The sequence below is a fragment of the Toxorhynchites rutilus genome, chromosome 1 (genome assembly GCF_029784135.1).
Source record: "Toxorhynchites rutilus septentrionalis strain SRP chromosome 1, ASM2978413v1, whole genome shotgun sequence".
NCBI lineage: Eukaryota > Metazoa > Arthropoda > Insecta > Diptera > Culicidae > Toxorhynchites > Toxorhynchites rutilus.
This window is the reverse complement of record NC_073744.1, coordinates 56195734-56208990: the sequence shown is the minus strand read 5'-3', so window position 1 is coordinate 56208990 and position 13257 is coordinate 56195734. Positions and strand designations below refer to the sequence as shown.

Below are 13257 nucleotides of genomic sequence, written 5' to 3'. Positions count from 1 at the left end.
TGAGGGGGGGGGGGGCATCTGTCATAGAAATGACACACACACACATTTCTATTTTAACGTACAATAAATGTTTCTATGGTGGTTAAACACCCCCCCCCTCCTCTCTAAAGGGGGAGGGGGGGGGCTGCCATACAAATAAAACACAAATTACAGGGGACGTCTTTATTCTATCATATTTTCTGTATAAAACATTCATGCCATGTAACGGAGAACCAAGTTATTTGCAAGCGGTTGAAAAATCTTGAACGAGAATTGTGTCTGAAAAAAATCTGATATTATAATGATGAGTTTTGTTAGAAATACTAGGAATTTGATAGTAAAAGGTAAATTCAACGGGGTTGATAAGAAGATCAATCAATGAACAGTTCTGCGATTGGACCCATGAACTTGCTCATAGTAAGAAAACGTGAAAGTTTGAAGGTATTGATAACAAAAAAAAACAAATGTTGGGCGGGACGAAGTTTGCCGGGTCAGCTAGTGAGAAAATAAAATTGTATAATAATATATTACAAATTTCTAAAAATTTCCCGAATTTTGTGGTTTAGAAGCAGTAACTGCTCCGGAAATTTTGATTGGCTGGCACCGTAGTGGCAGATTGACGTTGTTTCTAAGCAGTTTTGGAATTAGAAACATTAAAAATAACGACCGGTCATTTTGACCGCTCGGTATCAATTGGTCTCCACATATGTATATCAGAAAAATTTGAAGTGAGAGTCCAAAATAATTTATAATATCGTTCAATATATGAATTTAGAAAAAGTCATAACATCATTAAAAAATATAAAAATAAATTTCAATACAAATCAAACAAATCATGTAACTGGTCATTTTGACCGGTTGGTAGTTCTAGTGTTAAACTGCATGAAACGTCAAGATCTACTGTGGTTTCGGTTTTTTTATTGTCAGAAATCGACACTCTAGGACATTATCTTTTTTTCAATATGAGGCAAAACGTATGATTTAGGGTGCCAATGAAAATAGTCATCTCAATTTTTCATATGGAACTTCGGGCGAAATGTTGATTTACACTATGAAATAATCAATGCAAAATATCAACCGGACTTCATTTACTAGTGTCGCAGACGTTAAAATTTGAATTCTAAGTTTTCTATTATGAAATAATCGTTGCTAGACGTTTACCTTAAATACATAGATGTCAATTGTATGTATAAATAAATATACTTAGAACATGTCGTAAGACAGAACACAAATAACGAATTGCTTGTGAATTCGCGTTCGACCAACATTTCCAAATAAGCTATCTATCATGTACATGCTTTTAGTCGATGATGGGATTGATTTCCTCAAACGCTGGAATAAACAGAACATAGACCAAGTGCGTTTGAGTTCCACACTGCAATTGATTTCGGAATCTGTTCACGATTGATAATCATCGAGTCTATCAATAGAACATATCACGTTTGCAAAATGCCTGCCAACAACATAATGGTAAAAAGGTCGCTCTCTGTCGTGTGAATAAGTTAAACGTTCGGACGTTTCAATCGGCAAACACAATTTTCGTCCAATCCAAATATTGATCCCATCCCCCACACAGCTGGAAAACCGGAAATGGACTAACTGCTGGACTACTCACGTGCAATATCGTTGGCTGTTGGATGTGGTGACCGTTCACGAAGGTCGTCCCGTCGGCGTGGAGTGGCGTCACGGTGCAGACGCCGTCGTGCATCGAAATCAAACAGTGCCGGGCCTGGATCGACGGACCGAACAGCTGGAGCGCGTTGGTGTTGGCCGAGCCGACCTCGATCGGCTCGCTGCCCAGTTTGACCCGCCGGCCCCCGTCGCCACTGTGGGTGATTTCAATCAGCATAGGGCCCTCCCGATCGCTGCTCAGATTGCCACCGCCGTTCGAAACACCCAGTGGCTTCTTTTTTCGCCTCCGCGGTTGCGAATCGGCCGGTCGTCGGCGAACGTGGAACATTATGGATCCTGAAATGCAGAAACAAACATTGTGTGAGTAAATCAAGCACTGGAAAATTCGATAATGTTTTAACGGAATTATTGAATGCCAATGAACATTTCGGACGCATTAGCCGAGAACGATTTCCCTGGGAAAGGCATGCAGCTGTGGGCAAAACCACTTTAAATTCTCCGCGTCGATTGAATTGACGCGGACGGAAGGCAAACAAACGGATCAGTGGAAAAATGATTTACGCCCACAGTGTAAACATAAACACACGAGCCCACGCGCAGCTTAACGGGGACTAACCGCAGGAAAAAAAAGATATAATTGTTGACTTCACAGATGGATGCTCCTTGGTTAGCACAAATATCTTGCAATCCGAAACAAACGGATCACTCGCTCAATGGGATGTTTGTCTGAACGAACTTTATTTTGGCTGTTATTATTCAAACGAAAAGCAATCATGTAATATCACTCTATTTATCTCAAAGCACTCCGGAAATTGCCCTGGAACCAAGATCTGATACAAATCATGAGGGGCTATAAACTCAAATATTTATTGCCTATCAAAGTTGTCAACGACATTCAGTGAAAGTCACACTTGGAGTACTCAAGCTGACGAGCATTTCATCATGCGGAGCACCCGAATGGTGATTCAGCCCCGCATCTGTACTCACACTCTCACTGGACGGGAAGAGATTCTATTTTCAGCAGCCACCTCATGTTTCCGGCTTCAACGGTTCTCATCGGCGACGGCCTCCGAAAGTGCAGCGCACGCAGAACTCGTTGACCTAAAAGTTATTGTTATTGGTTTTTGGAATAAACACAGCCGGCTTTAAAATTCAACTTTTGGTCGGTCTGTACATATTTATCGTGTCGCTTCGATCTGGTTATGATGATTTCGAGAATGCCGCCCCGCAATATGTGGTTCCGTATTAGTTTAACGACCGATTGGGTGTCGTTCGGATCATTTGCATCCCGACTCTAACCGCACCCGGGTTCACCGGGTTACCCACCGGTTAATCAATTGGGAACATGTGTTTTAATTAGAATACTGAGAGCACACGTTTGAACAGGGGGCTTTTAGTGGGTGGAAACAAATGCCGAATGGGAACCATGCCTCAGAGTTTCATCGTAAAACTACACTCTGTCCAACTTCTATAAGACCACCCTGATTCTATTTCGTTGCAACACAAACAGTTAGAATTTCAACAAGATACATCCATACATTGTTGAATGCCTAGAATAAAGTATATTTAACGTCCATTTCGTTCAAAAGAGTTGTTTGTTTGTTTATTTATTGTGCTTAAATATGATAATTTTGGCTGTTCTGTTCCTATAAGACCACTTCAGAATTCATAAGTATAATCGATGAAAAAGTCAAAATGATAGGCTGATTTACATGTTAATAATTGGTAACTTTGCCATTTCGACTAAAAACCTTGAAAATTCGTGTTGGAATACTATTTACTAAATTCTGCTGAACGGATTTCTCGGTATTTTTCCATTTTTCCGAAATTTCAACCTTGAGCTCTTCAATCGTGGTGTACCGTTTTCTCTCAGTGTATATTTTGCGTACAAGGATCCCCCTAAGATTTTCAACGGGATTCAAGTCTGGAGAGCGAGCCGGCTAGTCCGAAAAATTAAGTTTTTGGTCCTTAATCCATTGTTTAGTTTACTTGCTGGTATGAATAGTAGCATTGTTTTGCTGGAATGTGATTTTTTGTGACGATATCCACGCAAAATCGGTAGGAGAGCGGATTCCAGAACATGTGTGTAATCCTTGAATGATGAGAAAGCTATCTTGAGCATTGCGGTAGCACAGAAACCCGCCCAAACGATGCACGAGCCTCCACCAAAATTCCTGGTTGAAAAATACTGTTCCTTCTTCCGTAAATCACGCCAGTTGAAACCATGAGGACCATCCAAATTGAACTTTTTTCGTCAGTGAAGATAACCTATACACTGAAGAACTTTTCGCTATGGTATATAGCAAAATGCATTCTTTTTTGAAAAATTCTTTGTCACAACATGCCATGTACCACTGTCGGCCCATGTGAGCTTTGGCAAAACTCAGACTTCTTCCGATGTGAGATGGTGTAAGATGAGGATTTTTAATCATTGAAGCCCTCTTTATGTGAGGATTTTTTACCAAAATTTGACGAATTGTCACCCGAGCAGTTGAGTAGTTGAAATATTGCTTTATTTGCACATGCGATTTTGAGGTATTCGAACCTGTTCTAGCTATTTCTCGCCTATCCCGGTCAGAGAGCTTCGATTTACGTGGAGCTCTTTCTCCTTACCGTATCCTTGAAGATTCGCCAAATAATTGAGCACTACTTGATGGGATCGACCAATCCGACGAGAAATTTATGTGATACCAACATTTTCTTGGTGAAATGCATCGATTTATCTTTCTTCTCTCTCCGTGAGGACTTTTCCCTTCGGCATTTGCAAATTTGCCATTGATTTTGAATTGATCAAAACAACTATAACAACGGAAAATGTAACTGGTCTTATAGAAACTTGACAGTTGAAAATAAGAAAACATCCGTTTACGCTCAGCGCTTGCGCATACACATATGAAAATCATGCAGTGTATGGTAGAGACCAATACCTACACACTAGACTACAAATTGAAGCATTGTTTGTTTACAATGACGCAAAGCAGCAAGACCTGGTTTTATAGAAGTTGGACAGAGTGTACCGTTGATTGACTAGCTTTATGATCAATAGGCTTTTTTTTTTTAACCAAAATATATATTTTATTAAGGCTCATATGGCGTCAGCCTAACGGGGCCGGGAGTTCAATATTTTGACAATGTTTGCTTACAACTATGTTAGTAATATGTAACCAATTACTCGCGGTTGACTCTAGGTTAGTATTACAAGTGTTCTCATAATTGATATGTCGCAGTCTTCGATGCTCTTTACATGTGCCCGACACGGGATACTTCCTATTGGGATGCAGCTGACCATTAATCAGCAACGCCCCCCTAGTCTGTACCCCATATCTAGCGTGGTGCGTCTTTCTCGACTCGAGGAATCCAGGATAGAATGGTCACTAGCCGGCGCAATCATCAGCTCGTGTAGAGTTGTCATGAGCGGTACAATCTTTGGCTCTTGTTGAATGATCAGTGGACTGCACAACCTTCGGCCCGTGCATCTGTAAAGAGTGTGTGTATGTATTGCCGCGACTAAGTAAAAGTTTATCGATCGGATAGGAGGGATATGAAACGGGGACACAACGAAGGAAACATCATTAAACGTTGACATCGGCGTTTCTGAGGAACAGGTATAGATGAAGCAGAAGATCAGGACCACGGCTACCTAAGATATCCCGGACGGGGATATCCGATTGTATGCCTTGTGCTCTCAGTGCTCTAGAGAGCTGAGAGCGAGCAGCATGGAACCGGATACACGACCAGAAAACATGCTCGATGTCGTGGTAGCCATCGCCACAATCACAAAGATTGTTTGCTGCGAGCCCAATGCGATAGAGATGCGCGTTTAGGTTGTAGTGATTGGACATAAGCCGAGATATCACGCGAATGAAATCACGACCTACATTCAATCCCTTGAACCATGCACTCGTCGAGACCTTAGGGATAATCGTGTGTAACCAACGACCGAACTCATCACCACTCCACATGCGCTGCCAACTTACGAGCGTATACTGACGAGGAATGTGGAAAAATTCATTATAAGCAATTTGCCTTTCAAAAGGTGTGCCTTCTAAAGCGCCCACCTTAGCTAGCGAGTCCGCTTTCTCATTCCCCGGAATCGAGCAATGAGAGGGAACCCATGCTAAGGTAATCTTGAATAATTTTTCGACCAAAACACTCAATAGTTGTCTTATTCTTGTTAGGAAATAAGATGAGCGTTTATCAACTTTCATTGGGCGGATTGCCTCTATTGAGATGAGACTGTCTGAAAAAATAAAATAGTGGTCGATGGGCAATGTTTCAATGATCCCTAATGCGTAATATATCGCACCCAGTTCAGCGACATACACGGAACAAGGATCTTTGAGTTTGAAAGAGGCACTGGAATATTCATTGAAGATGCCGAAGCCAGTGGATTCGTTTATGAATGACCCGTCAGTAAAGAACATTTTATCAGATCTAACTTTCCCATATTCTGCCGAAAATATCGGCGGAATAGAATCGGAGCGTAGGTGATCTGGGATTCCATGGATTTTTTGTCGCATGGACAGATCAAAACTGACAAAGGAATTGCAGAAGTATGGGAAGCAAACTTGGTTGGAGATGCCTGGTGAAGGGTGCACGTCGTGTGTAAGGTACTCATGGTATAAAGACATAAAACTTGAATGAGGAGTCAGTTGGAGTAGATTTTCGAAGATATCAATCACCAATGGATTCATGATCTTGCAACTGATGAGAAATCTGTAGGATAATTCTGTGAACCGAAGAGTAAGCGGGGGTACTCCTGCCAAAACTTCGACACTCATCGTATGTGTCGAATGCAAACACCCCATTGCTATACGCAAGCAACGATATTGTATTCTCTCCAGTTTGAGAATATGAATCCTGGCAGCTGATCGGAAGCAAAAACTGCCATATTCTAACACTGATAATATCGTTGTTTTGTACAACTGAATGAGGTCTCCTGGATGGGCACCCCACCATGTTCCGGTAATTGTTTGGAGAAAATTGATTCTTTGCAGGCATTTCTGTTTCAAATACGCAATGTGTCTCCCCCAGGTACACTTAGGATCAAAATATACACCCAGGTATTTGAAAAACATAGAGTGTTGGATCGTTTTGCCGGATAGGTGGAGCTGGAATTGGGCGGGTTCGTGCTTCCTAGAAAAAACGACCATTTCAGTTCTCTCCGTAGAGAATTCGATACCCAGCTTGAGGGCCCACGTGAACAGATTGTTCAGGGTATCTTGCAACGACTTTTGCAGAACGACGGGATTAGTACCCGTGATGGAAATAACTCCATCGTCTGCAAGTTGTCTCAGCGTGCAGTCTCTAGTTAGACAATCATCCATATCATTGACGTAAAAACTGTACAAGAGGGGGCTTAGGCAGGAGCCTTGTGGTAGGCCCATAAAACTGTAACGAGAAGATTTCGAGCTGCCATGAGAGAAAATCATGTGCTTCTCAGACAGTAAATTGTACAGGAAATTGTTAAGAATTGGTGAAAGTCCACGATTATGAAGCTTCTCTGAGAGAATTTCCATGGAAACTGAATCAAATGCCCCTTTGATATCGAGAAAAACGGAAGCCATTTGTTCTTTGCGAGCAAATGCGATTTGGATTTCAGAAGATAGCAGCGCGAGACAATCATTTGTCCCTTTACCTCCGCGGAAGCCAAACTGCGTATTTGACAGCAAATTGTTCGTTTCGATCCACTTGTCCAAACGAAGTAGAATCATTTTCTCTAACAATTTACGAATACAGGATAACATTGCAATCGGCCTATACGAGTTGTGATCGCGAGCCGACTTGTTGGGTTTCCGTATGGCTATCACTCTCACTTGTCTCCAGTCATGCGGGACAATATTCAGCTCCAGAAACTTGTTGAACAAGTTCAGCAAACGCTGTTTTGCCAAGTCGGGAAGATTCTTCAACAAGTTGAATTTAATCTTGTCCGACCCCGGAGCTGAATTGTTACATGAGAGAAGGGCAATTGAGAATTCCACCATCGAAAAATTCTCATAATCGCTTTGAAGTGGAATGTCGCGTACGACGTTTTGTGCAGGAACGGTGTCGGGGCAAACCTTCCTTGCAAAATTAAAAATCCAACGGTCAGAGTATTCCTCACTTTCATTTGTATGGTTCCAGCCACGCATTCTCCTAGCCGTATTCCAAAGAGTGCTCATAGCTGTCTCCCTTGACAAACCATTGACGAACTTCCGCCAATATCCAAGCTTTTTTGCTTTAATCAAACCTTTTGATTTAGCTAGAGCTAGAGCTTGGTACTTTAGAAACCATTCCACTACTCCAGTTTTCCTGAATTTTTTGAAAGCGGATGATTTTTCAAGGTAGACCTTTGAATATTCCTTGTCCCACCAAAATGATGGAGGACGACGTCGGAAAGTGGTAGCAGGAACACGTTTCTTTTGAGCATGAAGTGCGCTTTCGTAAATCAAACTCGATATAAAGTTATACTCTTCGAGTGGAGGAAGTTCATGCATTGAAACAATTGCTTCAGATATTATTTCCGCAAAAGTTCTCCAGTCAATATTCTTCGTGAGGTCATACGAAATATTGACTGACTCACGAGAGCTTGATTCATTAGCGATCGATAAAATTATTGGTAGGTGATCACTACCGTGGGGATCTTGGAATCCAGGGATAACGAAGAAGAGCATAGAGATATGTCTAGCATGCTTGCCCGTGCAGGAGGGTTGGCTATTCTGGTTGCTTCCCCAGTATTCAAAACTGTCAATTTGAAGTTGTCGCACAGATCATAAATCAAAGTGGCACGGTTGATCGTAGAGTGATCCCCATGCTGTTCCATGGGAGTTAAAATCACCTAAGATTACCCGCGGCTCCGGCATTGCCTCGATAGTATCAAAGAACTGATGGCGGCCTACCGTAGTTCTGGGAGGGATATATATCGAAGCAATGCAGAGGTCTTTGCCATTGATTTGTGTCTGGCAAGCAACAACTTCAATGCCTGTCATCGATGGGAGAGTGACTCTATAGAAGGAGTGACATTTTTTAATCCCCAATAGTACGCCACCAAACGAATCATTTCGATCGAGGCGAATAATGTTGAAATCGTGGAAATTCAGCTCGTCGGCTGAAGAAAGCCATGTTTCACAGAGAGAAAACACATCAGAGTTAGAGCTGTGAACTAAAAATTTAAACTGATCTAGTTTAGGAATGACACTTTTAAGTGAAGAGTTCTTGAAGCGACCGACACCATCGATTATCTCTTTTCGAGTCAAACCCTTTTCGTTTATTACACCGTGTATTTCAACGTTGCAACAGGGTACGTATACGCGATACTCGATCGCAAAGAGATCACAGCGCGTTATTTCATTCGCTTGGGTTCTGCTGGAGACGACAACTCGTAATTTGTCTGGCCCCATCCGAGTAATCTCGGTAACTTCGGAAAATTTCTGTGTCAACTCTTTTGAGATGCGAATGACGTTAAGAGGTTTGGATTTTCGTCTAAAGTATACGATAAATGGGCCTTTGGCGCTATCAGGGTATTCTTTTAGACGAAAATCCTGCTTCTCGTCTTTTTCCTCATCTTCAGAGCTTTCTATCTCGTAAACAGAATTTTCCTCCTCATCTTCTGTTTCATCCTCCTGCTCTTCAGGAGGAGGTTCATTACCTGATATATTCTTTGGCGTGGATGGGGGATCTTCCCCGCCCTCTGCCATATTAATAAAAACGAAGAAGTAGACAACTGTTCGATATGAACAGAATATAATAATTTGGAAAATATAAATTAGTAAAAGAAATTATATTTCTATATTAGTTTTTGTTGAAAATTTTATTTATTTCAATTTTTGTTATTATGTGTAATTTGAAAATGAAAAAAGTTCCAATAATAGTTCAACGGTGATGTATCAAAATGCCAACGCTTGCCGATTTGGTAAACACAAAGTTTAAACAATGGTGTAAATCGTGCACAGAAGCTATACAGAATGATGGAAGAAGAAAGAGGAAAATAAACTTCTACTTGCCGCCGCTGTGTAGCGTGTGTGATGATGTGTCTTGCTGCCGGATTGCCTCGATAGCGCACCACTTTTTATGAGCTTTACTTCGCTCGCAGCGCACCAGTTGAAAAAATACACACTAGAAACGGATGTTAAAAAAACTCCTGTATCGGATCAAATATAGGTTCGACCGATCTGCTTGCGAGTTGTCGAATGGGCTTTTGTTCATATCCGAAATATTCATGATAAAGCTGGTATTTCATAACGCTAGAACCTGATGGACAATAATCATTCCTTCACAAAATTAACATAAATTTCGATTGCAACAAGTTTGTAACTCGTCTAACTTCCATAGTTTTCAATCAGTTCAAACAATTTGCTTTTGACCATGTTACGGAATGTTGAAATTTGAATCTTATTTCATTCAGGGGAAGCTGCTCGTTCGAGTTCTTCAACACTCCAATATTGCTTGTTCGCTGCGTATACTCTTCGTACGATCGCTCCCCATAAGTTCTCGATTGAGTTGTGAAAGGACTGGTCAATTCAGAATTTGAAGATCCTGGTATCCCCAACCGGCTTACATGAACTGATCCTGGTATCTTGTTGGAATACCCGATCATCAAAGCGGTTCTGGAGCAAAAACGGCAGTAAATGATTCTAAAGTACTTCGTTGTACTCCTGACTGACATCTCGCCATCGTGGACCTCGTGGACCCCCTGGTATCCTTGGAGTCATCCATTAGTGGTGTAATTACTTTTTTACATCAGATATCGAGTATTCGTTTCACTTTATATGGACGCGGGCAACGAAGTGCATGTCGAGGTAGATCAGTAGTGAAATGAGTGAAGAGGCAGATTTGTATTCATACTAAAAATGAATTGATGCAAAAATAACTGATGAACGAGTTATTTTTGGCAGCGAATGCGTTTATTGTGACTCAATAACAAGAGAGAGGAAGACGGGTATGGAAATGTACTTGCTCGAAACGAAGCGACTGAGAGGAAAGTTAGTTATCATGTTTCGTTTCAGAAAATGTTGGACATTGCTCAGAAGAGTCGAACGTGTGTTATGGATGAACTTTTGGTGCGATTTTGTGTTACGATGGAATGATACAAAACGTCGCTTTTCATACCGTTCGGTGGAGAGTGCTTGTGTAAGTCAATACCAGACAAAAACCAATGCGGGCTGAAAGAATGATCTTGGAATACCCCTGTACTTTATGGGGTTCGGACACTGAAGTTCTTTCGGATGGACACTTTGCGGCCGCGTACAGAGCATATTCGATTTTCGAGATCTAGTTTAGTTAGTTGTTGAGAGTTCGCGTTTGCTTCCATCGCAGTGATTCCTGATTCTTACCCCTTATCCCTTACATGATATCTCTGGGGAATCACGCTCTAGATGGGATTCCTCCAGCCTCGAGTACCACACTAACATTACTATTACATTGACTTTTTTAAGTTAGAGTCAGCGAAACTTGCATAATAAGAATGGTTTGTTGTTCAAGCTCTCATTTAGTGTGTTCTTTGTTCAATTTCGCTATTCAAAGTCAATCTAATGCTCATTTTTTCCGGAAATTAGTCTAAACTGTTTTCCGGTAAGGGCGATACTTTGATTGCACGTTTTTGCTTATAAATAGATATAATTCAAAAAGGGCTCCTACTCCATACTACTCCTACTAATATGTCTTAGCCTGTTCTCAGGAAACTATCTGAATTTTCATGAACAAATTTCAATTTATGTCCTTTCCTTAAAAAACATTTTAAAAGAACAAAACCCTCTTCTGAAAACGATTTACCAGGAATGACTGAATTTATGTTCCATGAAAGACAACACACCTGGCCATGAATCGTTCACACATCCGAAACGGGCACATTTAATAAAAAAATCCACCAATCTGTACCATTGTACGGTCCAACTGAACAGTGGGAAAAAGGGCATTCTCTTAGGCTGAAAAGGCAATGAAGGGTAGTTTATCGTATGTATCGGAAAGATAAACATGTACACGATTAAATCCACCTCTGTTACAAATGAAACTGCTGAGGAGCCTGAATCAATTAAACTGGTAGGAATGAAAAAGGAAACAGTTTTTCTAACACCTTAAAGTGTATGTCCAAAATGAAACTAAAGATTGTTTAGTGTGAAACACATTAGTGTTTGTTGTGTTTGGAATAATATTAATACTTCATTTTAATACATTATGTTTTGACATGTATACGTAGTTAATCACCAAACCGTTTGTGTTTGTGTTCATACAAACACACATTTGAACAGGGTGATTCTTGATCTTACAGGGTGAATATTTTGGAGGTTCAAACTATTGTTCCGGACAGCTCACGCGTGATTTGTTTCAAGCATTCATGTATAAGTTGCGGTTTGGGACTTTCTATCTTTATGCAATACGTTTTACGACGATTGATGATTAAATTTTGTTTCGATGATTGCACTTTCTAAAGCATCTGAATAATTAGATTGAATGTCCCTTGCAACAGAATAATTCTAATAGTTTGATTGATTCTCGCATGTAACAAAATAATGGTAAAATTTTATATTTCGTCATTAGACTGGCCCATTCCATGTTTCCGTGGTTAGACTGTGGTTTTTCAAAAACTAGAGATTTTTTATGAAGTTTTGCAGAAAAATAAAAAAAAACTCTCGAAATACGAAAACAATTCTGGTTATTCAGTGCAATAGCCGGCAATAGTCGGCAAACAAAAAAACAAATTAAAAAAAAAGGCGATGTGATCGAATCCGTTTCGGAGATACAATTTTTCAAAAATAAATTTCGTTAATCGTTTGTGGTTCGACTTGATGGAGTCGAATGGTAAACGTCTATGCATCTATGGAAATTATGATCCATGCACTTGCCTGCCGTTCTACGCTTAGTTGTCCCATGTTCCAAAATCAGCAACTGAGAAAAACGCAATCAAAGTTTTCTCGCATATTTGTCTACCAAAAGCTTTAAGCATTTCAATTTAGCAATACACCGAGTTTTTATAAGCACTATACTATTGTTTAATGAAATGTGATCAGATCCCCTCACTGAATCAATCAAGCTTGATTACGGGTTTAAAAATTCATGGTGGGACTGTTATGCCTAGAATATCAACATGGGACAATTGAACTTGTTTTTGTTTTTTTTATATACTGTGAACAAACAATTTTTTTTGTGTTTTTCCGAAAGATTATGCATAAACACAACGTTTTATGAAGAAAAGTGAAAATCGTCCATGGGACAACCATGCGTAGAACGGCAGTTGAGGTGTATACGAGGGCTTAGCCTCATCGCCCGATTGTGTCAGTATCGCAAGAGATATTACTTATCATGTGAAAATTCTCGTAAACGGCTACTGTTGAAATTTCAGCCGAATCGGACCCGTAGTTTTGTTTTGACCGTTTGTGGAAGCGACCGTGTCCGCGGATTTAAAAAAAAAATGTAAAAAATGCTGTCGCCATGGTCAAATTGATCGAATGGCACTACGAACTGCTGCCCCACCCACCGTATTCTCCAGATTTGGTCCCGTGTGACTTTTTTTCCTGTTTCCAAACTTGAAAAAGTCACCCCACGGGCAGAAATTTGAGTCGAATGAGGAGGTCATCGCCGCCACGAAGGCCTACTTTGCAGACCTCGAGAAAACGTATTTTTCAGATGGATTAAAGAAGTTGTAGCATCGCTGTAGCATCGAAATAAGAG

At 40.6% G+C, this 13257-nt stretch overlaps 1 protein-coding gene across 17 annotated transcripts in view; it reads right to left on the bottom strand.

Moving 5' to 3' along the window:
- LOC129762197 (afadin) overlaps window positions 1-13257 on the bottom strand; it is a 294629-nt gene that overhangs the window by 88966 nt on the left and 192406 nt on the right. For all 17 annotated transcript variants that reach the window (XM_055760237.1, XM_055760245.1, XM_055760239.1 and 14 more), the window contains one exon: window positions 1595-1947. In XM_055760237.1, coding sequence (XP_055616212.1) covers window positions 1595-1947 — 353 coding nt within the window. The remainder of the gene's footprint in view (window positions 1-1594; window positions 1948-13257) is intronic.